General features: G+C 50.4%; 1 protein-coding gene across 12 annotated transcripts in view; it reads left to right on the top strand.

The window, feature by feature from the left end:
* The window catches only part of DTNB (dystrobrevin beta), a 296518-nt gene that overhangs the window by 157294 nt on the left and 120845 nt on the right, over positions 1-18379 (top strand). For 9 of the 12 annotated variants that reach the window (XR_009462220.1, XM_019497682.2, XM_019497680.2 and 6 more), the window contains one exon: positions 14922-14999. The exons of the other annotated variants lie outside the window; for them this stretch is intronic. Coding sequence is in view for 8 of the 9 variants with exons in the window: in XM_019497682.2 (XP_019353227.1) it covers positions 14922-14999 (78 nt within the window). In the remaining variant the exon portion in view is untranslated. The remainder of the gene's footprint in view (positions 1-14921; positions 15000-18379) is intronic. 12 annotated transcript variants of the gene reach the window in all.

The raw sequence follows: 18379 nt of genomic DNA, 5'->3' as shown, positions 1-18379 counted from the left end.
TGGGGGCTGCTGCCAGGCCCGGATGGGGACTGCACAGCCAGTAGAGACGTCCGCCCCTCTGGGCCAGCTGCCACTGGGCTGTGGCTGCAGGGTTGGCCTCTGGGCAGCACTGCTGCCATGCGTGCCCCGTGCCCGGCCATCTGGGCAGCTATCGCCCAGAAGATGTGCTTGATAACCATAGTATTTGCAGGGAGTGAGGTCCCAGTGTGTCCAGGATGCTGGGTCTTCTCAGCACCTGGCTGTCATGTACCGTTTTGGTGCGTCTTGCACCGGTCTTTGTGAAATTGCCTCTGGCCAACCAAGGCTGTATTAAGGGAAGTAGTGTCTCTTGTGGTTGGCATTTATGTGCTTCTTCCTTTTCATTGCCCACTGGGGGTGTGTGGATGCTTTCAGAAACTACTGCACTTTCTGGAAGTCACACTAGTTTGTTTCCTGTCTGTGGGTAAGCCACAGTATCAATAGCCTCACAAAACACCACATCAAAAATTAACTCGGCAGCACCAAGCTGGTGTGCCACAGGCCCGGAGCAATGTTGGCTAAGCAGGCACTGAGAGCCAGGGGATAAGCTCCTGGCAGGCCTAGCAGCAAACCCATGCAACGGCGAAGTCTGCGCACAAAACTACGGGAGCAGGGGCGTTTGCAGCGTGCATGTTCAGGGGCCAGGCTTGGCTACGTAGATGAGCTCAGATATGGGTACACAGCTGTGTGTCCACGCACGTGGGGCAGTCGGAGGCTGAAGAGGCCAGGGCTTTATTGCATAGCACCTGCCCGCGTGCGTGCTCTTATGCTGACAAGTGACAGCGGGCCTGCAGTAGCACAGCCTGCTTTCACGGGGCGCTGAGCTGCCTTTTTGTAACGCAGGGCTGTCAGACTCGCCCTGTGCCCCGTCCTGGACCCAGACCGTGGATCGCCGGTGCTCGGGTTAGCAGCCCCTTGCAGCGGCAGTCGGCACAAGCCGCGGTGGCAGCAGGGCTGGTTCAACACAGCCCTCGCCCGCGCCTGCCTCCAAGAGCCATGCCCGAGTCTGTGGCAGGCCCCCAAATTCCCTGGGCGCCAGTACCCCCATCGGCCTGATGGAGGGGCTTTGCAGGCCAGATCCATCCTCTGGGCCGTGTGTTTAATTAGCACCCCTTGTTTAACTCATTAAGCACATCGGTGCGCTGTTAAAGGGGCGCTCTCGTTGTGGCCGGCCGCTCACAAACTTGTTCTTTACCCTGAAACAGCCAGACAGCATGTCTGCTAGATGGGGATATTCCTCCCTTTTCGTGGAGCTTAATTAACTCTTACCCTTGGGGGAACTTCTTTTTGTACTCTCTTGCAGAAACCAACCGAAGGCACGTGATTGTACCTTGTTTATTGTAAAAACAGATTGCCTAGCGTTCCCAGAATAAAACATGAGAAACGGGTCACGGTCATATTCCTTATGAAAAGGGCTGACACATCAAACTGGCAAGGGATAAAATTTCACATGATTGTTCATACAGTTGTCCCAAAGGACTTCTAAGAGCAGCGAAGTTAAGAAATATCATTATTCTGTATCCATTAAATATGTAGTAGAGAATAAAGTTTTAATTTTATCAGATCAAATTTTACAACCGATGTTTTTCTTACCTTCAGGGAAGGATTTGAAAAGACCATAAAATTAATATTGCACACATTGCTAGGCACAAACAATGCCAAGCGAGTTGTAATGAGTTGCTCCTTTCTTAAACTGCTGTACTGGTAATCAGAAAGAGTCCTTCGTATTTTAAATGTTTTTCCAGCTGACCGTTTTACTGGAAGAATTTCCGTGGAATATCCAGCTGTTTGCAGGATGTTTTTCCTTTAACATTTTATGCATCCAGGCTGCGATTGTGCGTTTCCCCCCTTTTCTCTTCCTTTCTTCCTTTTTTTTGTTGGTAAAGGTCTTGGGGTTAAGAAACCGGGGTTCAGTTTGGATTTCAGTTCTGTCAGATTTCCTGCGCAACTTTAGGCAAATCTTCTAATTTCTCTCCTCCTCTCTTTCCTGTCTGTAAAAGCAGTGAGAAAAATATTAATCTGCCTGCTGGGTGCACGTGTGAAGGCGCGCTCACCGGTGTGTAGGGGGCTTAGGTACTGCCCTGAAAAACAGACAGGTTCGCGTGAGCCAGGAGGCACAGAGATGTCTACAAACAGCAAACCGACCCAGATCAGCAATACTGTGCCCGAATTCAGGGTCTGGCTGGACCGGGACCTGGCAAACAAAACCCTGGCCTGGCTGTTAGCTGAGTTGCTCATTTCTCCAGGCACCGATACTGAGCCACCACCTAGAAACTCATCCTTCGTTATAAGTATTTTTATTTCCTGTGAGCCTTTGAAAACATTACTCATCGTGCTGTTAAAGTTATTGGAGTTGGGTTCCCAAGTCATATAGGCACCGCCCAAATTTTTACCTTTATAGTCTTAAGCGCCATGATGACTACCTAGTGTGTGCCTAGCCAGACACTGTCGGCGGAGGGGGGTCCCCATAAAGACTGTGCCATCTCTTCCACTGGGCGCCAAAATGGCACCAGGGGAAAAAGACAGTGCAAGCCCGCCTCTAAGCAAGCCAGGATTTCCCTGGTCACCTGCCGTCGTGCCGCGGGACACGACGGGACTCTTGGTATCGTGGATTCAAGAATATGGCTCAGCCAGTCTGAATGCGATCCACCGCACTTGGTGCCTCCTTTCATGTCCGCAGCATTAGACGGGCGCTGTTTTCTCCTCCGGAAGAGTCTGCGGGACGACGGGGTAGTTGCTTACAAGCACGTGTGCCTCTGACCCCTGCACAGCTGTTGTGCACAGCTGGGCGAGGGTGCGTGGGTGCCTGGAGCAAGAGAAGACTTACCTGGCTTCGGGGAGCGTGTATGTGTGTATGCAGAAGGGATAATCTGCTGTCTACGGACACCTTTGTGCCTTTGCTCTGTGAGCGAGGAAGAAGGAGAGCACGCGAGAGAAGGTGTATTTGAAAAGGGGAGATGGTAGGGGGGTTGGAAACAAAAGAAAGACAAAGAGGAACTAGAATGGGTGAAAGAAGGAAGATGGGTGCGTGGGTAGTAAAAGGAGAGAGGGGTCACAGTACAGAATAACCCTTTCCAAACTTCACCCACCTTAGACCTTGTCCCGGCACCGTCATCTCCACAGACACAGCTCTCCTCCGCCTCTCCGTCCTGACCTGCCTCCGGGAGCTGCTCCCAGGTGTCCAGATGGCGGCTTACGTTCAACGTGGCCAAAGCAAAACGCTCTTAGACTTTGCCCTTAAACAAGCTTTCTCTCTTCCTCATCCACTGATGATGTGGAGCTTCAGTACACCTCTCTTTCTTCCTCGGGACCCCTCACACACACACACAACGCTAGCTCTGCTCACCATCGCCCTTCAGATTCCTCCTTGGGATTCCCCTTTGTCACGATGCCCGCAGGAAGGTGGCAGTGGCCGGTGGGACGTTACGAGGCCACTGGCTATAATGCTGACCGGCGATGCTTGTTCTGCTGTTCCCTGGTAGTCCGGACCCCGCTGCGGTGCCTTGTCTCGTGCGTAGTTTCTAAGCTCTTTGGGGCAGGGGCCGTCTTTTTGCTGTTTGTGTAATGGAGCCCCGGTCCCCGACTAGCGGTGCCGGGCGACGATCCTATGAAGTATCCGCTGTCGGATGTCGCTGGCTTAGCACGTGCCAGGTTACTGCACCAGGCCCAGCCGGGTTTTCTATGCCAGCTTAGCACTTCAACACGTACACTGCAGCTTAAAAGCAAGTAAGCAAGCTTTTCTGCACATCCACCACATGTATACGTGTATAGATACAACGGTCAGCCTTCACGATCACCAGCTGACAGGTCTCATGCAGTCACCACAGTCATTTTCCGTTCTGACTATAACGAGGAGCAGTGGTATTTCAGACCCTGACAACCAGTGACTCCGAGCAAGCGTTGGCCTCTACTCCAGCAGTGACCAAAGTACGTGCAGGGTATTGTTTCCTTTCTCAGCGGTGGCAGTGGGTAGAAGGTGACGTAATATTTGTCGTATACGTGGTATTTTATGTCGCATGCACTCTTCGTCTCACCGGTGGGACAGAATCAGGACGTGGAGGTGACGTGAGCCACACTTCTCACGTGGGCAGACCCCTGACTTCTCCAGACTGAAGTCCAGGCCTGACCTTTGTCCCACTCCTCAGCCTCCTGGGGAGGCTCACAGACACGTTTTAACGGTGGGCGGTGTGCCCAGATAAATTTAACAGATTATTTTGCTTTTCTGATTTAGTAGAGTAATGTGACAGCCTTTAATCGGCGAGCATGATGGACTGAAACCTACGTTCTCCTCCACTTTCGTATCGTCCTCAAACATCAGTGATCTACGTGCGACCAGCACCTGGCGAGCGGCAGGTGAGGGAGCTGAATGACGGCGATGAAAGCCTTGCTCTGAGTCCGTTCAGTTGCACTTCGGGGAATTTTTCGTTTTCTCGACTGTGCTGGCCGAGGCGAGTAAGGAGTTTTCCTTGCCTGCCGCCAGACCAGCAGTGTCGCACAGGGAAGCGTTCAGACTGGGGAGCTGCCGGGCGAGCTCTGTTCGCATAAGGACGTTGGGCTGGGAGGGACGTCGGGAGGTCACCCAGTCCAGCCCAGTCCCCGCTCAAGGCTGGACTCTCCCAGCCACGCGTCAGTCTCACCTGCTTCCGGGAGCGCCTCCGGGAGCAGGAATTTGTAGACACGCGCACCATGAGACCTGCACTCTGCCAGCATTAAACAGATGACATTTTCCTCCTGGACTCGCTTATCGACTTCCACCACAGGCTTAACAGCTTTCACCCCTCAATCAGATTTTCTCGGGAATATTCCCGTACTAACGTCAACGTTTTCAATACCAGGTTCCCCATCACCCTACAAACCACCTTATAGAGAAAACCCACGGGACCACCCTAATCACCTCCATCAAACCAGAAATCGTCCCAAGCACGCCAAAAGAGCTGCAGTCTGCCCTCCGATCCTTAGATGCCACCACATCTACTTTGAGGAGACGCTTGCAACGCCTACCTGGCCAGCCTGAAGTCTGTCTTGATGCCCAAGGGGCACTCCTCTAGAGACCTAGGTTGTACCTTTGAACTGCCACCCCGATACCCTGAAGGTAACCTCCTACAATACAAAAAGAAACCCCCTGGGACCAGACTCCGCCGGTGGGTACCTGCAACCCTGCGCTGGAACCGATTAGAAGAATCATCAAACAATTACCGCCCATACTTAACAGAGATCAGACCTAGGGAGAGAGGTCCCAGCCCCTTCTCTCCTGGCTGTCAAGCAACCCTCTACCCTTGTCCAACTCATTAGGAGCAAACTCCCTGCTGTTCAACAGGCATCAAGAATCACAGTCTGGTCTTAACGATAGATGCAAAACTCGTCAACACCTCTTCGCTGCTACAGTAATCGACACTTCCTACCAGGAACCCAGCAATCCGACACATACCTTTCCCAAAATGTGACATATCTGATCCAGTGCACCACATACCCTCATATTCGCCCATCTGGGTGAAGCAAGACAGAAACCAGAATGAAATTTCACAGGAAAAAATCGAAGGGAGAGAGAGACAAGCGGCAGTAGGAAGGCATCGCGCGGGACAGCCGCTCCCTTGCTGACCTCGTTATCCTCGTGCTCAAGGGAAGCCTAGCCAACGCCTCCGAAAGGGGACTCTGGGAACAGAAATCCATAACTGGCTGGACACTGAGAGCCAAGGACTGAACACGAATTGACTTTATGGCGTACTATAATGTACTTGATTCCTGAAAATCTGTCTTCACACTACAGGTGATAATGACCCTCTTTCCTTTTGAAAGGTCTTGGTCTCTCATGAATCAAGCTATCCTTTTTTCTGTTCGTCGTTTTTTTTGCTACCCTTGAAATATCTTCTTCTCTCCAGTTTCACAGGCCTCGACATTGTTTTTAATCATTGCTATGCGCATTTCTTCCTTCAGGCCTGATGCTTCACCCATCACCCAAAGCATCCTTGTGGGTGGTAGCTTCACCATCACTTCCATGCCACCATCACCTGCTCTACAAAATGTCCAGGGATGGCAATTCCACATCTTCCCTAGGTTGTATTCACTGTACTAGGGTTGTTTGGGGTTTTTTTAACCCATCTGCTATTCAGAAAAGGTCGGTCAAATTCAGGCTGATTGGCGAGTGTGAAGGTATTATCAACTCAAAGTTCCTCTTATTAATTCCGGTCGTAGCTGTATAGATTTGACTGCTGTCTCTGTGCTGAATCCTGATCCCCAAAGGCTGACTGAAAGCCGAAAGGCTGGTGAAGTACGTACTTGGAAAACTATCTGCGGACATTCACAAGCAGGTATTGATCAGTCTCCCTTAGATTTCTCACTTAGATGGAAGATTATTGAGCACGGGCGAAGTTGCAATTCAATCACATTCAGACCTCATGAGCGCCCTTTATCCCGTCTGTTTTTAGATACACGTTTAATACAGACGCAGTGTTTTCGGTGGATAGCCGTCTCTTGCTGGCAGTACACAAAGAGAAGGGGTCATTGCTGATTTTATTAGGGCTACAGCAGTCGATTTCCCTTTAGATGTTGTTGACTTGTTATCAGACATTGGTGGGAGCACGTGGGAAAGGCAGTAGTGGGAGTCACTCTTCCAGCTCTGCCGGGTGGCCCAGGGATGGTACCGAGTACCTAACCTTTTTCCCCAAAGCTCTTGCATGTACGTGGAGGCTTCCACGTGGTCCCTGCTGGTCACGCTTGCCTTTGATTGACTCTTGCTAATGTATTTTCTAACCAGAAGCAGAGGGTTTTTTGAGATTTGTTTTGAAAAGGTTATTCCTTTGCTTCTGGGTGTTTTAGTAATGTGCGATACTAATGTGATGATGATTGTTAAGATACCACAGCAAAAGGAGCCTTAAACGTGTAATAGGAGATGGCAGGAAAGATGAAGGCCATAAATCGTAAACATATAGTTAGTTAAAAAGAAAGAATATGGACAAGGTTAGGGCTAAAAAAAAAAAAGAGGTGTAATATCCCTCCACTTATTTGGGCACAACTCACAGTCTTAACATTCACGAAAGAGAAAGATCCATTTAAAGAACCAGCCTCATGCATTTTAATGCATATATTATGGAGTTAAGACAACAGCAACAGGACTGGAAAACCTGCTTCCGCAACATCGGGCTGAGAGCTGTTGACAAGGAAGCGCTATACACGACCGGACACGGAGCAATGGACGGGCTCAAGCTGCAGCAAGGGAAGTTGAGGTTGGATATTAGGAAAAACCTTCTCGCGTGGAGCGTGGTGAAGCACTGACTGGGTTACCGAGAACGGTAGAGGAGTCTCCATCCTTGGAGGTTTTCAAGGCCCAGCTTGACAAAGCCGTGGCTAGAATGACGTAGTTGGGGCTGGCCCTGCTTTGAGGATGGGGTTGGACTAGACGTGACCTCCTGAGCTCCCTTCAACCCGAATTTTCTGTGATGCTACAAAATGGAAAATTGCTGAATCCTGGCTTTCCTGAAACCTCATGGACATGCCCTGCTAAAGGCGAGTCATTCTTGTGAGTCCTAGTTGCAGGTTTCTCTCTGAGCGTGTATTATTTGTATTCTGATGGCATCTGCGAGGTACACGCGCGCACAGGGAGGCGCAGTCCCTTCTCTGCAGGTGCACACGTCCATGTTCTGCATCTCTTCTCCCAGGAAGCTCAAGGTAACTTCTCTTCTGGTATTTCACCTTCCGGATATTTAAGTAACTCCTGAAACTGTTAATGGGAAACTTTTTTGGCTTGGCTGGTTTGGATGTGTTTGTTACCCGGTGGGACCCGGGTTGGTAAAGCTCTCTGCCCCCCGACTTCATCTTTCCAGACAGGAGATCGGGCAGGGTGGCGCTGCAGGAACTCAACCGATTCAGACAACCGTCTGAGGCGCTCTCGGAGACCGCAGCCGACTTCAGCAGATGCTATGAAAGCACTCGGTGAAGCAGGATCTGCATAGGAAAGCGCGTGGCTCTCTGAACCAGTTAGTCTCTAAGGTGCCGTCCGTCTGCCTGACTTCTGACTAGCGTGGCTCGCCGCTTGTGTGACGGTCCCCATAGTTGGCCCAGGAATATTTTTCTTTCTTCTCTTGTCCTGACAACTGAAGCAGATGCACCTCAGCTTCTTTGAACTGAAGCTGTATTATAATAGGGTTGACATGACGTTGCGCGTTTTGAGGCCGTTGTTTTCTAAACCATCACCTTGTTTTCCTTCCTGCATTAGCGGGCCCTTCGAAAGGCATCCTTCCATTAGCATTGTGCGCACAGGACTGCACAACACCGATCCCTCCAACAACATTGCTTTTCTATCTCGGTTATATAAGGAAATGAACTGCCACCCTAATAATGTTCATGTTTATTGGCATATATTCAGTAAAATGTCTAAATGGCCCCAAGAAAAGAGCTGGGCTGGAAAGGTTTTATTGTGTCTAGTAAAGAAGACCGAATTCTGCCAACAGAGATCTCTTAGCCAGATGTTTGTATTTAGTGTTTGGGTTTTTTCCTGTGCCTTGATCACTTTGAGTGGGGATATAGATGGAAAATTGAGGACAGTGATATTTATAGATCTGGAATGAACTTGTAGATAGGCCCCTTAATCATGCTGAAAGCAGAGTGGAAATGGCGAATTGCATCTGTTTTATTAGGAGAGGAGTTGTCTAACCGCAGTATTGTAATAAATAGTGGTGGCTCTGTCACAGAACAACAATACAGCGTGTGTTTGAACTCGTAGAAGATGGAAACAATTTCTATTCCTAATAAATACGGCTGGTTACCTTCAATTGTTCTGATTTAAATGAATTCTGCAAAAACGTTGGGTACCTCAGGGTATCGGGGATGTCACCATCTTTGTAGATAACGAGAGAGAACATTTATGCCTCCGATTTGGATTTGGGGCATCGCTGTCCTCTGTTCCCAAGTCAGACCCTCGTCATTGTTCGGTCGCCTGCGGAAGCGCGCTCGAATTCCTCCTGCCTTGCGTTTTGATACGCGCAGTTACTCGTTATTCACCCCACGTCGTGCAGATGAGCACTGTTACTGAGACAGCACCAGAAGTGCATATTGCACGTCACAAAAGTGGAGTTCAGAGGGAAAAAAGTTTTGGCCCAAAAGCGTGCAAAATCTGTTCTACGTTTCCTGATGTGTAGACACAGATATTCACTAAAGGGAAAAAAAAAACACCCTAATTTATACTGTTTATGTTAGGTCATTTCTTGCTAACTCTAGATTGACGTCATCTAGATTTCATGTAGTATTGCACAGCGTGCGTAACCAGAATGAAGTAGGAGAATGCCGAATTGATCGAGAATGAGCTTTTTCGGGACCTGGGAGAGAACAGAAGAGCCTGGCATGCTCGGCTCTTGCTCATCCTAAAACGTTGTCAGCAGAATTTGTCGCAAGTCGCAGCAGCTGGCAGCCCGGGGCCACGAGAGCACGCACCCAGCGTGGTCCCTGCGTGCGCGCTGCACGTCCCCGGGCAAGCAGCTCTCAGCTGCGTGCGGCGTGCACCCTGCGGCTCTCCCACCAGGGTCTGGTGCAGCGCACAGCGGGAGCGGTGCATGAACGTCTCCTTCTCCCACAATGCCATTCTTTGCTGTCTTGACTCTTCTGCTCGTTAACCCGTTAGTGTCAAGCGTCTGCGGTCCCCTGCAGTTCCTTTCCACGCCACCAGCATGAATTGCAAAGGGCTCACGGGCATAGTCAAGCTCTTCCTCATTATAACCAGTGCCATTCGTCTGTGCCGGCCCTACCTCAATGGCAGGGGTAGAAAGCAGAGATGCCTGGGCAGCTGCGGAGGAAGAAGTGCTAGGCGAGAGTAAACAGGGACCGGCACTTGCAAACTACCTGACCGCTGTCGAGCACCGGCTCCAAACTCAGGAAGGCGCAGCGGCAGATCACTACATCTCAACGGGAAGTCAGTACGGGGCCTGGAAGGCCACCGTCAGGGTTGTTGTCACCAAGTGTGCAGAGCCAGCAGGCACATCCTCCAGACCGAGAGGTTTGGTGTACTAGGATCCCAACCTGCAGTAGGGCAATCGGACTCCTGCTTATTGTACCCCCCAAAAGATTGGGGTACAAGGGGTGCTTCTTCACAGGGTGTGGGCCTGGCGTGCGAACATTAGGACAAATGCATGGTGCCTGCATGCCCCCGTACAAAGGTCTCTTTGAAATGTGGGGACAACCGTCCCTGACCGCCATGGAAATGCCTGGTGTCAATTCGGGGGACTGCTTTTACCCTCCCCTCCTGCAGCGTAGGGGAACCTAGACAGCAGCAAAGTGAGTAACACCTGAGAGAGCACCAAGACAGCTACAGCGAGCAAGCCGCAGGGAGGCAGCCAGGCAACACAAATCTGCCAATACTGGGAATTGCAGTCTCAAGAAAAGAGAAAGTGCAAAGTGCATCTTGGAACACGTCTACTCACTAATGGACGTGAAGCCGTGATACTCGTTCCCACTCGCCACTCCTGGGTCAGCTGGCACGCCGGAGGCATAGAAGTGTCTGTGCCTTTGGTGGTGCGGGGTGCGGGGCTGGAAGTAGGGGGTCACGCACTGGGCTTGGTATCTATCTGTTTCTGCAGCATCTCTGTCTGCCACCTCAGTCCCTGTACTGCTTTGCCCCCCTCTCCACCTGTCACTCTCACAGCATGTTCTCCTTCCACTCCAGCTCCCAGACTGCCTGCCGCGTCCACCGCCTCGCAGCCACGTCCATGCATTTCAGCAGACACACAGACACGGCCTCCCTCAAGCACCTCGTTCAGCTCCTCATCACTGTCAGCCTTGCTGCTCCTGTCGAGGGTGCCCTGCTCAAGGCCAGCGTGCTTGAGGATACTGGTAAAAAAGACAGGGAACTTGTGGGATTTGCACAGAGGAATAGACAGCTGTAAACACTCCCTATACACTTTCCTGGGCAGCAAGACTGCTCGTTAGGGGAAGGCATTGCAGAACCTTTCTGCTGCTGCCACCGTGCAAATATAGCCTCGCCGGATCCTGCTGGAAGGCAAGGTGGGGCTGCACCTCAGGGTAGGTACACACATACTAAGTCGACTTAAAATAAGGCAGCTTAACTAAGCCAACTTAAGTTAAGCCACATTGGAGCATAACACACATACAGCTCCTTGACATGGTGGCAGCCATTTTGTGAGCTAAGTCGACTTAGTTAACGAGGCTCGAGATAATACACCTCGGAGGTGCCACATTTAAGTCGACTCTGCTCCACATACATGTGTATGCTTTGACAGTTAGGTCGACTTTAAAAAAAGTTAAGCCGGCTTAACTGTCAGAAAGGTAGTACATGTGTACACACCCTTAGAGACTAACTTGTTCAGAGGCATCAGCTTTTGTAGGCAACAGCCGACTCCATTCTCCAAACTGGGTAGGGGAGTTCCTGCTAGAGGAACTTCAGGAGATTATTCTGGAGGATCGACGTACGTTAAATCAGCTGGCAGGAACCTAGAGTTTTGAATTAAAGCAGTGGTTTTCGACCTTTTGGACTCAAGTCGCCCTCTGCAACTTTTGTGAATTGAGAAGCACCCGATTTCAGAAACGAATGTATATGTTACAGTGCTTGCCCCCTTGCAGTGGGGGTGAGCCTGCACTTATCTGCCTAGCTCCTCACACCTTGGGGCGTCCTTCAAAGGATCTGGCAGCACCCTAGGGTACCCCGTCACCCCGGCTGGGAGTTATTGAGTTAAGAGCACTGTGTACGTGAAGGCACCAAACTTCTGTTAACAGGACACATTTTCTGTCACCAAAGCTTTTTAATGTAGGCCATGCTGGAGTTGGGGAAGGCACTCCCAACACTGGGTGGGGAGAACACTGAAACCTATATTGTATTCGGCATTAATTAGAAATAGCAGAGAATGCATTCGAATGTTCAGTAGCAAACTGAATGGTTCTGAACGTACCACGGTGTATCACTCCCAGCTTGTTACATTATTTTTCCACAGTGCTAGAATTGTTCTTCTGCTTCCTGGTCCAGTCCAAAGTTCCCTCTTCCAGACCGCTGCATTTGTCATTCATGTCAGGAAATGTTTCGGTCAGACAACATATATCGAGAGCAATGTGAGCAACTGAGACTTGCAGTATGCGTATTGCTGGAAAATCCTGGAAACTTGTCTCGGAAAGTTTCCATAAAGGCAATCATAATTTGCAAACCAATGCCAAATGAGAATAGTCTCTATAAGACGTACCAAGGGTAGAGTCTTCACAAGCTTACATCTTTGGCAAATAAATGATGCTTTCATAGTTGGGTCCGATTTCCACAAAAACTGGTAGTTGCTGAAATTTGGTACGTGCATCAGCTGGGGAGTCTGTCGTTTCCTAGTCCAGATCAGAAGCATTTTGTACCATTGAGTGTCATTTTGCTGGCATGAGGGGGCCACTTAGGCTGAAATACATCCTGCACCAAAATTTGCAGTTTGCAGGTATTAAAGTGGGGCTGGGGTGGTGTTGTCACCGTGATGCCGCAGGAGCTGTCTGAGAGGCAAGGTCTCTTTGTGGCATCTTTTCCTGGACCAGCAGCATCGCTGGGAGAGCTGTTGGACCAGCTTGTCCACCAGCTGTCCCAGCTACATGGTTGGTCCAATAAAAGATAGTACTACAAAAACATTCTTCCCTCTGACTGCAGTGATTTTCTCAATGAAGCCTAAGTATATCGTGGCCATTGCATTCAAATATCCGTTAGACTTGGACGAAATCATCAAGATGTTAGGATCACATTTTCCAAAATGCATGTATAAAAGTATGAAGGTCATTTGCAATATGTCTGTGTGTGTAGCTCAGGTATTCGTAGATCACAGACTTCATTTGAGTCTGCAGTGTGATGCAGCGGCACAAAAATGTGGTTTTGCTCTGCATCAATAGAAGCATCAGGTACGAGACACAGGAGGCGACCGTGCCTCTCTACTCGGCACTGGTTCGGCCTCATCTAGAGTACTGCGTGCAGGCTGGGGCTCCGCACTTCAAACAGGACGTACGTAAGTTCGAGAGAGTCCAGAGGTGGGCAAGAAAAATGATCGAGGGCTTAGAAAACACGTTGTGCGAGGAGAGGCTGAAGGAGCTGGGCATGTTCAGCTTGCAGACAAGGCACTTAGGCTGCAGGGGAAGGGGAAGGGGAAGGGGGTCTCGGGGAGTCCAGCTGCTGCCTGCAAGCCTGCACCTGGTTTCCGCTAGCAACAGCCCTCCTCCCTCCCAGCCCAGGTGCTGCTCTCCGAGTGGGAGGGGGGAGCAAGGGGAGCTCCTTCTAGGGGTTTCCCAGCCAGCGTTTGGGGGTGGGGGTGGGTGGATAGGGCCCCTCACTTCGGGGCGGGGGCTCCAATCCACCCACCCCACCTTCCGGCTGATAAAACCCCAGACCGAACTCCCTCTTCTCCCTTTTCCTCCCTCCCGCTCTGAAAACAGCACGGGCCGGGAGGCAGCGCAGACACAAGTTACCGAAGACACCGTGCTTTGAAACGTCTTCATCTGGACCCTCATGCAGATTTTCGCGGGTTCGGGCCCCTCTACAGCACTTGGCAGCCGTACGCTTGTGTCCGGTCGTGGCTGTCGAGCGCTCTCGGGGGCCAGATCCAGGCAAAGATCGTCCCTTCTGTCTGCACCCGGGGTGTCGGCTGCAGCCCAGGCTGGGGGCGGTGACGGTGACGGGGCCGTGCCAGTGCTCCTGCGGGACTTAAAGCCAGACCGATCATGCCCTTTGGGGTCAGGAAGGAATTTGACCTGTGCTTAGACCGTGGGGTTTGCTGTCTTCCTGCGTGGCGGGGGCCTGGCTTCTTCCTGGCATCGCGCTGGGATTCCTTGACTCTGTCCATGGAGGGCAGGTTGGCACACGCGTGTGAGAGTCAAGTCCTGCGTGGTGTACCGTGGACACTACTGGGGGGAAATATTGTTAAACGTGACTTTTTTTTTCTTAGTGATTTTTGGTGACCTGACTACATTATTAAAGCCATAGTGAGGGAAGCCTTCAGTGTGACATTAATCCACTTTCTGTCTCGGGTGTTGACATGATTTGCGTGGTCCCCGTCATTCACGTGCCTGAGCAAACTGCAAGGGTATAAAAATAGGAATAACTAATATTTTCCACATATCCTCATATTGTATTTATTCTCTGGATAAAGAAATTTGGTTTCCAGCATTGTCAGTCTGACAGCTGACTACCACCATCATATTCACTTGAAAACACGAGTGTAACCAATTTACACAGTACAGCATATATATATATATATATATATATATATATATATATATATTAAAATCACTTCAATTCACATGTTTTCTTGGTTACTTGTGGCACTTTTACATGTGCTCCAGGGATGACGGGGGTGGGGTGGGGTTGGTGCTTTAATTAGAGCAGCTCTGATTAAAGTGCCACCACATCTCACGTATCAGCACCCCCACACTTAAAAATGGTGGCGGGGCGCTTGAACTAAAGCTTGTTCGATGAGCTTTATTTAGTTCAAGTGCCCCCGCTGCTATTTTTAAGCGTGAGGACGCTGACACACGAGATGCAGGAGCCTGCTGGAGCGCGGTAATCGCAGCACGCCGGAGCAGCCTCCGCGCTTGTGTACAGGCACCCTGAATTGCTAGAAAATTGCAAATCTCACTAATGGAGTTATCAGTTTTCCAGAAAGCTAGATGCTCATTTTAACCTGATGCTTGAGCTCTTGAAAGCATTCTGCACACGGAGCAGCAGGACGTATAGGTCCCTCCGTGCACGCCATTCGCTGCTGCGGTTAAATATTTGAATAGCGTTTTACTTGAGACCTCGTATTGTTACTTATGCGACTCCCATCTATCCCCAATTATTTGAAAATAGGTGCACCAAGAGCATTTTCCCCAGGATGTACTTTTGTTGATACCTTTATCTGTATTACTTAGGCTTGTTTTAAATAATTAACCGGAAAAAAATATTTCTATTTTAGTCCTCCTCGGCCTCTGACTAACATGAATGACACCATGGTTACCCACATGTCCTCTGGAGCACCAACTCCAACGAAAAGGTCGGTATCCATTGCAGCAGTGGCTGTTTTTCGCTTCACAAGAGGTAAAAATAGAGAAAATGAATTTTTCATCACTGGTATTCTTCTAACTTGTTTCAAATGGCTCGATTTCTAGTTGGCAGCTGGTATCAGGTGGAGTGTCCCAGGAGTCAGTCCTGGGGCTGGTTTTCTTCAATGTCTTCATCAGTGACCTGGAAGATGGGATGCAGCGCACCCTCAGCAAGTCTGCAGATGCCACCAAGCTGGGGGGAGCAGTAGATATGCTGGAGGGCAGGGCTAGGATTCAGAGTGACCTCGGCAAATGGGAGGATCGGGCCAAAAAGAATCACATCAGGTTCAGCAAGGACAAGTGCAAAGTCCTGCACTGAGGAGGGAGCAATCCCCTGCACCGGTGCAGGTGGGGGGGACCGGGTGGGCAGCAGCTCTGCAGAAAGGGGCTCGGTGCTGGTGTTGTCCCTTGGGAAGAACCAGGAGTAATGGTCACAGACTCCTGGAAGACTGTTTCAAGCTCAACATCACTAAAAACTGCTTCACAACTGGGGTGTCCACACTGTGAAATAAGCTCCCTCCAGAGGTGCAATTGCCTACCCTGGAAATCTTCAAGAGGAGACTGGACAGTCACCTCGCTGGGGTTGCCTGACCCCAGTTGTCTTCCCTGCCTGGTGTAAGGAGCTGGACCCAATGATCTTCTGAGGTCCCTTCCAGCCCCTAACATCTATGAACCTATGAAAAGGACCTGGGGGGACAGGGGGCAAGAAGCTGGACAGGAGCCAGCAGTGTGCCCGTGGTGCCAGGAAGGCGACCGGCATCCTGGGCTGCATTGGCAGGAGTGTTGCCAGCAGATCGAGGGCAGTGATTCCTCCCCTCTATTCAGCACTGGGGAGGCCACATCTGGAGTCCTGTGTCCAGTTGTGGGCCCTCCACGACAGAAAGGATGTGGACAAGGTGGAAAGAGTCCAGTGAAGGGCAGCAAAAGTGGTTGTGGGCTGGGGGACAGGACTGGTGAGGAGCAGCTGAGGGAACTGGGCTGATTGAGTCTGGAGAAGAGAAGACCGAGGGGGATTGAATAGCAGCCTTCACCTCCCTGCCGGGGGGCTGCAAAGAAGATGGAGCTGGGCTCTTCTCAGGGGGCAGAGGACAGGACAAGGAGCAGTGGGCTCAAGCTGCAGCAAGGGAAGTTGAGGTTGGATATTAGGAAGAATTTTCCCATGAGGAGGGTGGTGAAGCACTGGGATGGGTTATCCAGAGAAGTGGTGGACTCTCCATCCTTGGAGGTTTTGAAGACCTGGATGGATGGGATGATGTATCTGAGGCTGGTCCTGCTTGGAGCAGGGGCTGGACTAGATGTGACTCCTGAGCGCCCTTCAGCCCTCATTTTCTGTGTTTCAATGAAATGTCGCTGCCACTGCAACGTGCGTTTCCAGTGCTCATAGAACAAGTGGTTGATTGCCAATGCTGGTTTTTCTTTGTTCTAAAGTGCAATTTCCTTGTATCCATACTTTTCACTACATAAACGTGACTAAGGAACTACTAGCCAACACTAACTTTTTTATCGAGCGTTACCTCTAAAGACGTTTTTGGAAAGGCTGGTCTTCTGGCAGCGCCGTTCGGGTGAGGGGACCTTGAGCGTGTTTGTCCTGGCTGTCAACATTTCATACAATCAGTGCGTTTCATTGCCTTTGCTTTTGCCTGCTCTTCCCACAAGGCACAATCCAGCCATGTAGTATCTTTTCTGAGGTGCCTGTATCTCTGAATTGAATTGGGGTTGATATTCAGTAGCTTTTGTATTTTAAATTAATATATGCATGTAAAGACACAAACGCATGCAAAGTCAACTGAACCTTGTATTTCTTTCATTCTTGCAAAAGTACGTTCAAGCAAGACAGGAAAGTCTCCGGTGAGGCACTGTTTCCTGTTTGTCCCAAACTGTACGGCAATTAATGCTCCCTGCAGGGAGCGAGAAACTGGACTTGAAAGGCTGTTTGTATGTTTTATTGAGGAGGTGCACGAAAGAGGCAAGGAAACCCCCTCGGGTCAGGGTTGCAGTCCTCATTCGAACTAAACAATATAGAAACCCCAGAGTAGTCCCTCTGTAACTTCCAGGACAAGATCAGTTGGCTGCACGTGTGAGCTAGCTGCACTTAGATGATTTCAACATTTATTTTTCTGAATACTTCCCCATTAAGTGTATGCATGGTGCAGACCCTGCACAGCATGCCGGACACGTTTGGGTTGACAAGGACAAGGACGCCGTTTAGCGAATTTGGGGGGAAGAGCGGGCTTGTCCAGAACCTGGGAGTTACAGACCGACTCCGCTCCTTAAGACAAAGATGCCCAAAGCGTAGCCCGTGGTGCTTCTCACTTCCTGGATTGAACACTACTTTGTGAGCAAAGTCTCTCGCATCTAGCCTGACTGACCTCTTGCCTCACGGGGCACCAAATGTCTTTCTAATAACAGACAACTTTTTCTTTAAGTGCGCAGGTTAGCATCTCCTGAGCGCAACCTCCCAGCCTCTTCGAGCTGCGGCCGGCGCCTCCTTGGTCTCCCATGCGAGAAGGCGTAGAGGGCAGAGCGCCCGCACCCTCCCGTGCCCTGTCCGGCACAGCGTCCAGCCTGCAAATCACCTCTCACCTTCTGCTTTGACATTTTTGACTGTCTTCTTTGAAGCAATACTTACCTTTCCCATTTGTTCCAGCCACGCTGGCCATTTCAAAGTACGTATATACACGTATATTCCAACTCGTCAGTCCCCTACCCGTCCACACTTGCAGTAGGGTGAAACAGGATATGTGACAGTCATCAGGCAGATTCCCAGCTGTCACGGTTTAAGCCCTGACCATCACAGATTTCCTAGCAGAAATAGAGCGGGCATAGCAGATGCCATTGCTGCAGCAAGGATATGTCTTTTCCTGAAAGCTGTTCAGCCCAGCTTTCATCTCACAGCCAAAAATCCAGACACCGGGCCTTAAAGTACATTAGTTGAGCGGTCTTTGAAAGCCGGTGTTGTAATGCAGAAGGAGAAAGAGCAACCAATTAAGATTTGAGAAGATTAGTCCTTGCAAGTGCCCCAGCAGGCAGGTACCGTATCGTGGGCTGAACCAGAGAACGAATGAGGAAAAAACCCAAATGGATGCAGCGTTGCAGGCTTCCTTCAGCCTGGGATTCCCCACGAGTTCAAGTCCCTACAGGTGAAGGAATACAACGGTCACTGTTGATAAATCAGCCAAGTGCCAGCATTGGTATCGAAGTCTGACATCTCCGTGGGTTAGGGCCGAGATGGGTGAGGCAGACCCTGCGTCTCCCCCTTCGAAAGGCATCGGGAGACTGCCCGAGCATTAAGTGGGGTCACCTCAACAGATGTCTGCCATGCCAGCAAGTA

The sequence above is a fragment of the Alligator mississippiensis genome, chromosome 1, assembly GCF_030867095.1.
Source record: "Alligator mississippiensis isolate rAllMis1 chromosome 1, rAllMis1, whole genome shotgun sequence".
Lineage (NCBI taxonomy): Eukaryota > Metazoa > Chordata > Crocodylia > Alligatoridae > Alligator > Alligator mississippiensis.
The sequence above is the reverse complement of the archived record's forward strand: the minus strand, read 5'-3'. Positions and strand labels throughout refer to the sequence as shown.